The 14,388-nt window shown below is 40.9% G+C and overlaps 1 protein-coding gene across 1 annotated transcript in view; it reads left to right on the top strand.

Annotated features, from left to right (window-relative positions):
* LOC124280612 (paramyosin-like) overlaps window positions 1-11,752 on the top strand; it is a 113,366-nt gene extending 101,614 nt beyond the window's left edge. Inside the window, exons 26-27 of the mRNA XM_046716594.1 lie at window positions 8,031-8,120; window positions 11,684-11,752. Coding sequence (XP_046572550.1) covers window positions 8,031-8,120; window positions 11,684-11,752 — 159 coding nt within the window. The remainder of the gene's footprint in view (window positions 1-8,030; window positions 8,121-11,683) is intronic.
* The last annotated feature ends 2,636 nt before the right edge of the window (window positions 11,753-14,388 follow it).

The raw sequence follows: 14,388 nt of genomic DNA, 5'->3' as shown, positions 1-14,388 counted from the left end.
ACCGACAACACCATGTGCAACAGTTTTCTTTATACAGTGTAATCATTTACATTCCATTATGGCAAGTGTTATCTGTTTGGAAGCTGTTTGCCTCGAAGTTTCAATTATCGATTTCATGCAAGCCGTAAGAGATAATAAGTCTTTTTTTTCATCAGTAGGAAGCTAAAGTGAGTGTATATGCCACCAATATATAAAATATAGTCCAAAATATTGTCCAAAATGTGTGACACTGTGCCTTTAAGAAGAAATTAATGAATTCTTGTTGTGACATGTGTCAGCACTATCTTCTGTGTGACACATTGATCCAGAGAGTTGATCTATTGGTAGGAAGTGTTGACCTACAATTAGATAAAGATTCATCATGGTATTGAGTTACAGCTTTAGCAGTAATTGTTCAGAATGTCAAAGTGATCACGATGAAACCTGATACATGATAGAGTTATATATTTTTTCAGTGTTTTTTCCATTGTGTCAGTAATTCGTAATGGTCATGCTTGTAGTCATAAACATTTAATATCATCACATTTCATTACATTAATAACATTCTGTCATCTCACATCAGATAACCACATGGCACAGACAGTAAAAACATAAAAATTTCAAACCCTCATTACAGAGTCACATCCTCAGTTGATGGAGACATTGAATATACAGCTCACTTTGTGTCTTGGTGCTGACTACCAACAGTGTGAGTAGTTTTTATAAAAACTAGGTGGCTTTTTCTCAACACTTCCATGTTGACCTGAGATTCTTGTCATTTAATCATCTGATCCGTCCATTTTCTTTGCACATGAAAACATGTCTGTCTCTTGAAGACACACCAGGAACAAGTCATAGACTTCCTATTCATCCGTCCCAAATTTGACAGCTAAAGAAATAATCGTTTTAAAAGGTCCAAACAGCAAAAGAAACTAATCTTCAACCCTGCAAATTAGCTCCACATGAAGTTAAGGACATTTTTTGCTGTCTTTCTATTTTTTGGTACATTTTTTTATGTTCCTCAAGACAGCATCCCGCACTGTTATTCATTTAATGGTCAGATAAAGAAACTCCTACCTACCTATTCAGATTCACGTAACTTGGACTTATTGATCAAACCACCTATATATGTTATTGACTGACCTCTCAGGGAGTGAGGAAGGTTGCATGCCTCCATATGACAATATTTTATTTCTTCTTCAAACAGACAACATTCAAAGTCTTAAATGTTTTTTACTGGGAACTTCATAATTTATGTTCTGTTAACAATATAATTTGTCTCAGAATGCAGACCTTGGGAAAGAAGCAAATAGCAGTTATGTCCCTTTGGCCATGAGTGACAGTGCAGCTGCCTCAGTGCAGTTGATGGTTTTTGTAGGAATAAAATATCTTTCATGTACTGATGTCAGCGTGACAAGAGATGCTATGTTTACAGCTCTCCTGTTTGTGGTGATATCTCTGGACAACTGGAGGCATGAACCAAATGATAGCCACATACATTACAACCCCAAACATAAGGATTATGGACTGTTTGAATTGCATACACTGTCCCAGAGCCGAAATACTGATATATGGTTTCTTACTGTACCTCTTTCATTACTACTAAATTTGAACCCAGTGAGTATATCAGTCTACATCATTTAAGGTAGTTTTAGGTCTTCCAGGTGTTTTACTGCAATGAATGTATTTGTGATTTTTTTTAATCAATTGATGAAAATTCAAACAATGGCCAGCCAGTTGGGAGATGGTGAGAATTCTTTAGGATATTGTCCAGCTTGCAGGGGTACCAAGCATCCTTGGCTCAGTAGTGGCCAGACTCTGCTTGTTGGCAAATTCCTGCATCTTCAAAACTTATGATGCATCATTCTTTTGTGGCTCAAACTTATTCATACTCTGAAACTAATGTAAGCTTTTAATTTGCGATATGAGGCAAGACAATTTGTTTTGGGTCAGAGGAGAGTAAGTCCTAAAGTTTTTCATTATTATGTGAAGTGAATTGTGTTCATTGTCCTTGTGATGTGTGTATCTAGGTTATTTCAGTTGTTATTCATACATAAATGTAAATATCAATTTGTTCACAGGTTACCTAAAAGTGATTGTTTTCAAGTCAGCTCTAACCGTGGTGTAGAATAGAAATTTAAAAGTAGCAATGGAAATGACAAGTAAATTTTGAAATCTTGTGTATCTGTTTGTGTAAGAATGCTAAGGTTATTGGATATGTTTATATTTCCCTCAGGTACAGACACCTAACGAAGCTTTATATGTTAACAAACATTTTAAGTAAAGAATAGGCAATGTTTATTATGGAAGCTGGGGAAATGGAATACGGTTGCTGAGCATCCTGAAGTCTCCCATTCATATTGGCATTTACTCCTGCATTCTCAAGGAGTAATTTGTCCGTATGACTGATGTAGTTCCTGTTGAAGGATGAATGTAGCGGTGTGAGTACATCTGTGTTTGACATGTATGTGCTAGTCAAACACATTTCCCTTACATCTGGCCTAGTGCCAGGGCAGAGCACTTCAACCAGTGCACTTCCCACATCTCATGGTGGCACTTTCACTTTCTACCTGGTGCGGGAGATGAGTTTCAGACTCTTCACAGTTCCATCTGACCCAGGATATTATTTTTAGATACTCCCATTTTCTGCCTTATTGGTGAGTTTTAGGCTTAAGGTGTAGTCTTAAAACTTGTTGATTTCTACCTGACCTTGGAGATGAGTTTCAAACCCTTTGACTATTTACCTGACCTTGGAGACAAGTTTCAAACCCTTTGACTATTTACCTGACCTTGGAGATGAGTTTTTAAACCCTTTGACTATTTACCTGACCTTGGAGATGAGTTTCAAACCCTTTGACTATTTACTTGGCCATGGAGACAAGTTTCAAACCCTTTGACTATTTACCTGGCCATGGAGACAAGTTTTAAACTCTTTGACTATTTACCTGGCCATGGAGACAAGTTTTAAACTCTATGACTATTAACCTGGCCATGGAGATGAGTTTCAAACACTTTGACTATTTACCTAGCCTTGCAGATGAGTTTCAAACTCTTTGCTTATTTACCTGGCCTTGGAAACAACTTTCAAACCCTTTTACTATTTACCTGGCCTTCGAGATGACTTTCAAACTCTCGCACTTTTTACATGGTCAAGGAGATACGTTTTGGGCTAAAACATGTGATTAGGCTGTAGAGTTTCACACTGATTTTTGTCAATTCAGAAGTCATAACATATGTACCCTGAATATGTACCCTGAAGAATGTGTAGATGTGTGTCAGACTTGTTTTATGCTGTATTCAGCCCTTTCAGCTAGAACTTGGAGACACTGTTTAAATCCAATCTGGACCAGTCAAACCAGTGATCAATAGTAGGGTGTGTAACTGCAAGCCTGAACTTTTGTAGTTACTCTACAGAGGACAACTTGATTGTAAGCTGCTTCCATGGTGTATTTGTTGGTGTGAATATACTGCTAGTTCTAGTTCCTGATGGTCCAACTGTACACTCTTACTACATCCTTTGTGAGCGAAGAAACTGATTTTTCTGCAGTGGTTAAAGCTAAAATGGACAGAAATACATGTACTGGCAGGTGAATAATTGCTGCAAAGGACCATGTTCATGACCTAATTTCTCTTGTTAGGAGGGAGTCACTATTTCTGAATAGGGTTAGCAAACTTGACTCTTGTAAGGAAATATTATGAAAACACTTAAGTACCATACCATCTGTTGGCAAGACAAACAAGAATGCCACAACAAGGTGATACATATTTAGACTGAACAAAAGATCAGTCATTATTTCTTTGCCGTTTTTAAAAAAATGTCCATCTTAATTGCACTCTGTGTAATGGTGATCTCTTGTTGGTGTCCAGTTGTATTGGGGTTGGGCTAAATGGTGATCTCTTGTTGGTGTCCAGTTGTATTGGGGTTGGGCTAAATGGTGATCTCTTGTTGGTGGCCAGTTGTCTTGTTGGTGGCCAGTTGTATTGGGGTTGGGTTAAATGGTGATCTCTTGTTGGTGTTGGCTCTTGTTGGTGGCCAGTTGTATTGGGTTACACGGTTGGGTTGGTGATCTCTGTTGGTGGCCAGTTGTATTGGGTTGGGTTAAATGGTGATCTCTTGTTGGTGGCCAGTTGTATTGGGGTTGGGTTAAATGGTGATCTCTTGTTGGTGGCCAGTTGTATTGGGGTTGGGTTAAATGGTGATCTCTTGTTGGTGGCCAGTTGTATGGGGTTGGGTTAAATGGTGGCCAGTTGTCTTGTTGGTGTCCAGTTGTATTGGAGTTGGGTTAATCTCTGTTGGTGTGGCCGTTTATTGGTTAATGGTGATCTCTTGTTGGTGGCCAGTTGTATTGGGGTAGGGTTAAATGGTGATCTCTTGTTGGTGGCCAGTTGTCTTGTTGGTGGCCAGTTGTCTTGTTGGTGTCCAGTTGTATTGGAGTTGGGTTAATGGTGATCTCTTGTCGGTGGCCAGTTGTATTGGGGTTGGGTTAAATGGTGATCTCTTGTTGGTGGCCAGTCTAACTGTTTGGTTATACTACATCTCCTGTCTATTCTTCAGCTTCTCACTGAATCTGAACATGTGATTCACAAACACAGTACCAGTTGGTGCACTTTTCCTCACTTTTAATTCTCCCTGCCCAAAAACTCCTCTTGGCATCAGCTGGTCCCTGTTGTTGATTATATCTCAGTGCATCATTACAGCAGATTTAAACCATCTGAGAGAAGACAGTGTGGTAGTCCTCCCACAAAACAATGCCTCTCTATACAGCAGACTCCGCATCTGTGTTGCAGATAGTGGACATACGCATCACTATGCCTGGTGTGATAACACCTTGAACAGCATGGTACTGGTCCTCTATGCTTGTTTTCCTTGGCATTGAGAAAGAGCCTGTTATTTTATGTGAAACTTTTTCTTAGAAAGTTTCTTCCTTGTTTCTATCACAGTATTTTACCAGAATACTATTGCTGCCTGATTACTTATACATCAGCCTTAAATTCTGTTGTTGCTACAATACATTTTACAGGCAAAATCATTTCAACATGTGTTGTGATGTCTACAATAGGCTCCAAATTTCTGTTTAGTATATATTGGAGAGACAAGACAGTATTTCTTTTGGATTTACATGAACAAAATATATGTCATGAAGTACAGCTTGATTTTGATATTGCATGCACCTGAGAAATGGCTTAATGGATAATTAGAGGGGGATTGTTTTCCAATCTGCTGCTCATTCCTAGAATTTTACATGCTGAAGTTGTAGCTTGTGTCATATTTGAAATCATTTACTTTGGGATTGAAATACATCATACAGTTTGGTCTTCAGTTTGTCATAAGAGGCGACTAATGGGATCAGGCCTTCAAGCTCCCTGACTTGGTTGATGCATGTCATTCTATCCCAGTTGTGTTGGTCAGTGCTCATGTTGTTAATCACTAGATTGTCTGGTCCACACTCAATTATTTACAGACCACTGTCATATAGCTGGAATGTTGCTGAGCTCGGCATTAAACAATGAAACATTTATGAAACGAAGTCTTTAATACTTTTTTAACTGCAGTCATTTCTTTTTTTAACCTACCATTCATAAATTTGGTGAAATTGCACTTGTCATGGCAATTTATCACATGCCAGACTGTCAGACTATCATGCTGCCCAGTTCAGTGATCAGAACTGAGGTCAGTAGTCATGCAGCAAGTCCTTGTCATTATGCTTACCCAGTATGTTAAAAATGTAACAGTTGGAGGTTCCTGAATCTGAATACCACAGGATCAAGCCACAAGTACCCCACATCCCTCGTTAGTGTTGACAGCTACACTATGAGGAATAAAACCCAGTTCTTCTACTACCTACTCTGGCATTAGCAGAAACCAAATGGTATCTGGGACGGTATCTGTGTCAATTCAATGTGCCTGTGAGGTTTTAGACAGATAAAGATACCACCAGTCTCAGCTGATAGCTAGGGCAGCAACCCTGTGGGTGATGACATCACTCAAGCATAAACGCTTCTGCCTTATATCAGTGAAAGAAAAACTTTACCCAAGTAGCTGAGGTCATAGGGCACCCAACACAGATCAAAATATCTCCTGATTTAATCTTCCCACTAATTCATACTAAAACTGAATACTTTGTGCCTCAAACATCGACAGATCTGTGATAAAGAATTACTACCAGGACAATATTACCCTCAAGTGTACATAAACACATTCCTGGAAGATCATTTCTCTATGACTTGTGTGAAGGCTGGTGAGGATGGGGCCATGGTGCTGTATGATTTAGATGCAGTAGTCACAGGGTGTAGTCTAAATGAGGCATAGCTTCAGGAGTCCAGCTATCCTGCTATAGGTCTGGGAATTACCTGTAGCACTCTGTGAATGGGTCCTGCTCATTAGTCTAGCAACCTTTGGCCTGCCAGCATCTTCAGGCCAGGGCCCAAGGATAAGCAGGGGGGTGTCTGCCTTCATGGATAATAATGTGGCCTCGAAGTTGGCAAGGTGTGGTGCCATTAAGGACAAGGCTCGAGGACAGGTACATTCTGCACGTTTCATGCTCAGTTTGGTGTTAATGTTATGTAAACATATGATGACTGGTGTAATGTTATACAAGTTATTATGGTACAATATAGTTGTAGAGTAAACTGTTTGTTTGGGATGGGTATGGGATGCCTGTATTGTGCATTCTGATTGCTTTGTAGAATGATTCTTATTGACTGAACACAATCTGGTTTATTCTATTATTGTGAATATTTTGTAAAAAAAAAATAATTTTAAATCATGAAAGTGGCTTATTTGAAGTATTTATATTAGTGTTAACTTTACATTTCTAACAATGTTCTCAGCCCTAAAATATAATCACTTGCGACACACTCTCGAATACTGTGTACACTGTACTGGTGCTTGACTGTGTGACTGTGTTGTCATCACTTTCTTGATAGAAGTGTAGAATAAAGTGAGGTAACTTTCTACATTTTGTGTTTGAAATCACTGAAAAAGTGTCATTATCATTCATCAGACTGAAGCCTGACTACCAAACTGATCAATCATTGCTTGTAGCCTGTTGTATTTTCTAGAATACATGTTGTGGTTCTGATTATGGACATAATTTATATTATTGATCTTTGGAAAAAATGATTGATTAATAGATTATAATTTGATTAATCAGATCTGTATCACCTATAATGTGTGATGCTGATGATAAATTTCTGGAGTTTTTCTGTCGTTGTGTATTTATTTTCATAAAAATATATGTGATCATTCTGAAAGAGAAGTTTTTTCCCTGTTTTCTTATTGTACATTTCATACTAATCGAGCCAAACCTAGAATTGATTTATTTCCATTGTGCAAAAAAGGAAACTTATTGCGTCAAACAGAAATACCACAAGAGCTTAAAAAAGTTAAATAAATAGCTTTCTCTACTAAGACAATGTTTCTCACAATTTCAATTCTTTTATCAGTATCTTCACATAAGACCTGAATGAAGATAGCAGATGTAAACAAAGAGAATGGCTTTAGAGCACACACACCACATGTTTACATTCATGTTCTGCAGAATAGCTTCTCAGTGTTGAAAGTACCTACCAAGCACCGTGCTCCATGTCTGTAATGGTTTACTTGAAATGAAGCAAATCATTGTAAGTGCCATCCAGTTCCTCCTCCCTCACAAACCTCCTCCCACCCACATGTAATCTCCCCCCTCCCAAGGATACAGCAAACACACTAACTGATGTTCCATGTAAGTTATGGGTGTGTCCCACTACACTGTAGTATTTAACACTCTAGTCTGTCTTCATCAGGTACACATCCTGGTGTTTGGTAATCAGAGAAGGAGGGAGGTGGCTGTGACATAACTAGGAGGAATAGGTGTACTTCAACATACTGCATTGAAGTATTCCTGTGAACATTCCAATTTGAGCTGTCAGTGTTCGAGGGGCAAGTTTAGCTTGACTTTGATGAGGTGTTGATGACGAGGGCTGACTGAAGGACACACTTGAGTTGCTACTACTTGAAATATATTATGTCTGGTAAATGCTCATAATTTTTACCTTTGCTGTTTCATCAGAGTTCCACACCAAAACCTGGGAGACAGAGACTCAAGTCAAAGGAGACGAAGCCGGAGAGAGAAGCCAAGAAAACAAGAAAACTAGTCAAGGTAGGTAATACTAGGTAGACTTGTTTCTATAAACTGACACCTAGTGGGATCAGACAAAGTGTCAGGTGAGAGTTCAGTTTACTCAAGATTTCTCAACTAAACAAAACAATCCTTGGTATATATGTATCAATTTGTAATAACATCAACTTAGGCCAGATCAACTGTTTCCTTGTTTCTTAACTTGGGTTAAAACAAAAATGTTCATAAGATATGATTCCTCTACGTTCTGTGAAAATGTAACATGTTCAATAGATGCGCATTCCACAGGTTAATAGCATGAGCAGCAATCAACACCAGTGAAAAATAATTACAATCAGCCAAACCACACACTATGACCACCTAATCCACTGTATATTTTCACCTGCCCCGATCTCGGAAATTCACAGAGCCAGACAGAATATCCTAATAGCCTACATAAATTATTCTCATAAAATATGAGTACATTGTATAGTTTTTCTTCATTCAGAACTTGGGCACAATGTGTGAAGCTCATTTCTGGTGTCCCCTGCAGTGATGTTGCTGGAATATTGCTAAAACTGGTGTAAAACCATACTAGGTCACTCACTCATTCAGACCTAGATATTTTTCTTATAAACTTTCTTACACAAAAATCACTCAGAAATTAATAGTTTGGATTATGTTAAAAATTCATTAGAGATGAGGCTGCTTCTGGTTGAAATTAACAATGGGTTTGCCTTCTTGGCCCATCCATGTGGTGCTTAATTAGGATGTGAAAATTGGAGATGTTTTTCATTACAGTAGCGAGGCTAATAAGTTCAAGAAGATTTACCTCCCTTTGCAGTGCCAGAAATATTCATGACAAGAAGACACTTGTAAACCGACTGCAACTTGAATTAATAATAGACCATATACGAGGGGGCGTTGAAAAAGTAGTCATCCTTATTATATTCTCGATGTCCAATGCTTGAAAAACTTCCATTTTATTTTGAAGTAATCATTAGGAAAGCCATATCCAAAATTTCACATATGTGGGTAATGTGGTGAACAAGATATTAGGCATCACAACACATTGGGGTATAATATTTCTTTAAAAATTGCAGAAAATGAAAAATGGTACCTCTTGGATAATGGTATGATATATATGATATTTATAATATCATATAAAATATGTTCAGTATAGTATTGGATGACTTCCCGTGATAATCAACATTCAAAGATTTGGATTGCTTGATTTATATTTAGACAGGGGCTGTTTTTGTTTTTTAAGGACACCCCCATTTTCATCTTTCAAAATCATTGTGTCCAGATATTCAAGCTGGCACTGTTTACAGTATACTGAGAGCTGACACTTGTGTGACCATTCAGTATTTAGTTTGAACCCTTGGCATCATGTATGAATAAGTGAAAACAATAGAATAAGTTATGTCCTTATGATTACGTCATCTGAAAGGGGATGGGTAGTGTCTTAAAAGCAAGCTCTTTCAGTAAACATGAAGGGGGTAGTCACTTTGCAAGTGATTGTAGTTTCAAATTGCTTTTTTATGCACTTTAATATCTAAGTTTGATTCTAGCAGGACTTCTGCCTATCTCAAACACACAAAATGTTTCTTGCATATTTTGTTTCCTGAAGTTTGTGATGCATTTATTGCAGATTTTGTGTTTTTTCGGGGGTACCAAGATAAAGAGTCAAACAAAATGGGGATCGGTGAGGCTGGAACATAGCAAAACCAGTTTGCTTGAGGTTGACAGATAAAATGTAGAAAAATAAAACAAAAACAGCTGCATTGTGTATAATTTTCTAGGTGAGGCTGACTACTTTTTAAAACACTTAGTGTTCACATCTGTCTGGAGCAGATAGCTGAAGGCAGGTAAATGATGGTTTGTTGGTATATGGTAACATGCTGCTACTGACTCCATGTCTTGATGTAGTAGTCAGGCATCACATGGAACTTGCTGATACACACACAGGTAACAGCTCTTTCAAAAAGTTTAGAAATGTACACAGTATTCTTGCATCAGTAAACATTAAAAACATATTTCTTTATTTGCATGTAAGTTTGGGTTCTAATTACTGTCTAAAACTGTAGGGTTTGAGTGAGTGAGTGAGTTGAGTTTTACGCCGCACTCAGCAATATTCCAGGTATATGGGGGCGGTCCAGTAGGGTTTGAATGCACAGCAGGCTGATTGTGCAAGTAGCTGTAGAACGTATAGTATTCTTATGTAATATTAATAACTCACTCAGAGAACTGTTTGAAACCAAATATATTCTTAAAAGCTTCTGTATAGTTCTATACATCACACGATTTCATGTATCAAAATAATCTCACCTTCTGGATATTCAAGCATAGATTGCACCTTTTGCAGTCAACTGATGTTTTATCTGGCTCAAACTATCAGGTGGTCTTCAAATGGCCTTGATATTGCACGGACAAGGTTTTACACTATGTGAAGCCCATTTCTGGCGTATAACTAAACTCACTCACTCACTAACTCGGTTATTTACTACGTTACGGTTGGTGTCATGTTACTGGAAGATTGTTGAGTGATGCTTTAAATAACACACTTACACTCGCACACATGCACACCTAAACACACATGCACATGCACAAACACACGTGCACACCCACATTAGTGAGTTGTTGGGTGATTCAGTATCTGTGTAAACAGTTGATCAGCTCACTGGTGTAAGAGGAGTGGCAAAACATGAGTGCTATAAATCTCAAACTGAAGTGTTGAGGCTTTTGTGATTCCGGATGTGTTTATTAGCCTTGATATTGAGACAATATATCGACTTTTTTCCTTATCCTGACTCATGTATTTTGCTTGTCTCCTTCCTCTTGCGAAACGTTAGTGGAACACTTGTATCTCCTTTTTGAAGCTCCCTTCAATAAAACAGATGTACAATCACTACTCCCCACGAGTTATCTCCCTCGCCGTCTTGGCGGGAAAACGGCGCCACCCGTCTTCCCACGCTTCACTCTCTCCTTCTTCACCCTAGTTGACGGTTGGGAGAGCACCTGTGTCTCCAATACGGCACTATATCCTTTGATTATTTAGTTATTACCCTATAAATTACCTTTATAGGGGTTTAGGGAGTATCCTTCAACGATATGGTTTGAAATGTATTCGTATTTTGACTGTTTATTCATGGTTTTGTACGTGATTGTTCAGTTGTTTACATTTCATGAAAACCTGTTTTCGTTGTAGGTTTAGGTTCCCTGCTGCAGACCCACATTTATTGTGCCCTAGCTGCACAACAACATGTACTTCCAGCTCTCGCTGTAGTCTTTATCAGCATTTAACAGAAATTCAATTTCATAAATATTTTTTTCTCTGTACTTAGGCGTACTAGCGACAATCCAGGCAACTTTTACAAGTCATGGATAAACCGGCTGAGTCCCTCACGAGCTGTCTACTGCTGTCAGACGACTTACTTCCATCCAGTGACCTGCCGGAGGTGTCCTCGGAGGATGGGCGTGGGATGTTGTCCGCCATTACTTCGAAGTAGAGGGCTTCTACATCGGACAACCCCTCAACGCAGACGAAGAAGAAGCCATCCTCTACGCAGAATGAAGCCTCACACCCCTAAAACGTCTAGCAGCTCAACGGGGACTTCTGCGCAGACTACAAGGACCTTTCGGCCGACATCGTCCTGATGGAGGAGAGATGACTTCATGATGAGCCGCTGCTGATCATCCCAGAGATACAGCACGCAGTCCGAGTTACCATCTACACTGGCGGCAGATGAGCGATCCCTGGACCATATCGCTACCAGCGCAGAGAGGGCAGCTCTACAATCATCGCAGACGTTCAACCCGGGGCCTTCATGCAGCAGTTCTCTCAGCAGATAATGGAGATGATGGAGAAGCGCTTCCCGCAGGAAGAGCATCACATGATGGACAGCCACAGGGCTCTCATGCTCAAGTCATCACCCGCAGAGACGACCTGGACCTGCACGAAGGACCCAACACTGACGATACATCGGAGAGGCCCTCCAGCGAAGCTAGCTCCAGGATCAAGAGCAGATCTACGCTACATGATGTCAACAACCTGCGCGCAGGACGGCACGCTCGTCTTCAGAGGATGAGGCACATGAAGAACCTTCACGAAGGCTACCCACCTCACAGAGGAAGAAGCCTAGGGCCAGAGGACGTCAACGGGACTCTCCAGTGAGGCATTCATGAACCTAGAGACGCTCACCTCCACGCAGGTTGCCGCGCAGATCGCCCTATAGACGCAGCGCAACAGGTTCATCTCCACGCAGATCTCCATGCAGATCACCACGCAGATCGTCACACAGATCCCCAGCGAAGGACGATCAACGATCTCATAACAGTGGACCTGATACAGACGTCACCCTCTAAGGAAGAGAATGCAGCACTCACGTACCTACTATACAGGACGTCAACGATCCTGCGCGAAGGAAGAGACATTCATCCGACCGAGATACATCGTCATCTGATGATGAGACTAATGAAGAGCATTCGCGCAGGCCATCTACAACGCAGAGACGTCTCAGGACTCAGACGCTCAACAGAACCTCTCACCTGCGCGCAGGTCTTCACGGACGAGCCTTCACGCAGGAGAAATAGACGTTCCCCAGACCTAATTAGACGTCATAAAGCAGACCTACGCTACATGACGTCAGCAACCTGCGCGCAGGACGGCGCAATCTTCAGAGACCGTCAGCAGATGATGAGCCTAATAAAGGACCTTCACGCAGGCTACCTACACCACCTAGAAGGACTAGAGAGACGTCTCGGGACTCAGAACCTCAACAAAATTTCTCACCTGCGCGAAGGTCATCTGAGTTATCTTCAAGGGCATCAACAACACCTCACAGATCATCACGGGATTCACCACTTTGGAATACATTGCCAGGAAGGCAATCCCGGACTAGAAGACGCTCACCTACACGCAGATCGCCATACAGACGCACCACGCAGACCGCCACGCAGATCACTAGGCAGATCTCCAAGGATATTCAACCATCATATACCAGTGGACACGATGGCGGTATCATCATTTTGGACTGGACCTAGCGTCACCCTAGAAGGGAAAGATCTTCACCGGCGCAAAGACTGAGGGACATGTATTGAAGTTCAAGAGGGGTACTCTTGTCCGAATTCATCTCCGGCGCAAACCTTCAGACTGAATCCAGGACGGGATTCACATTGATAGATATATCTACATCAGAAGAAAATAACGGCTCATGGCCATATAGAGATCTTCACTTCCGTACAGATCTGCAGATATTCACAGTGGCGTAGTTCAGTAGCAGCCTTGCTAAGGCTAGGAAACTACAAAATCATCGACGACTCCCTGGGTAGAATTTACAACAAAGTTCATCATCAACTCTACAATTACGACGCTTCATTGAGATCGATGTATGCAGTCTACAAATAGCAGCACTGAGGCCGTGAAGACTTCAGCTGATCATCTGTATAAAAGGACGTCTGCATTATCTTCAGGACTGAAGTAACAGTCACAGCAGCCAGGAAAACAGCCTACCTACATCGGTATTACGCGGAGAAATATTTCGCACGTTTACCATTCAACCCTCGATACACGTGGTCACTCGTGTAACTCCGGAAGGCTACGGACAAGACCGAGTGTTGATAAGATATCAACGGCGGCACTAGATTCTACAAGGACCTTTTTCCTGCTACACCGGTGACGTCACATCGCGGGAAGCCAAAGGAATCAAAATGCTTTATTTTGATTGGACCATGAGAGACAACGCCCTGCGCAGAGGTCGGACGTAGTTCACATGTCAGGAAATGGGTTACAAGTGACAACAACCTGTCAACGAGAGAGAGGAAGGCCTCAATTACAGTCCAGTTAGATGGGACCTGCGTGATTTGGCTGCCTTCACGGGGTTAGAGACCTTCCCTGTCAGCATTGAAGACGATTCATCAGACGAATTGCAGCAACATACGTTGGACGGACTTTTGGGTGACGGCAGCCAGACTACTTTATATAGACATCACAACGATGGCAGTCACAGAGTCGGACATCGCTTCATTTCCCTTACGGACCCGGTAAGGGTTTCACGATCTAGTTACAAGCCATTGTATCTCAAGCACTACTCTCTCCGTTATTACTACGAAGTGGCAGAGTCTGTTGGGTCTTCTCACATCAGCACAGGACATGACACACAGAGGGAGTCTACAACTACGCCCACTACAGGTCTTCGTGAATGTACATATGGACGATCCGGACCCCTTCGGACTTCCGGACAGACTAAAACCATATCTAATATGGTGGACCCAGAGATCGAATGGTCGCAGAAGCACCTATTTAGCA

Source organism: Haliotis rubra, unplaced genomic scaffold (assembly GCF_003918875.1).
Source record: "Haliotis rubra isolate DU_JTF1 unplaced genomic scaffold, ASM391887v1 Scf27, whole genome shotgun sequence".
Classification (NCBI taxonomy): Eukaryota; Metazoa; Mollusca; class Gastropoda; order Lepetellida; family Haliotidae; genus Haliotis; species Haliotis rubra.
Note: the sequence above shows the minus strand (reverse complement) of the source record. Positions and strands in the feature narration are given on the sequence as shown.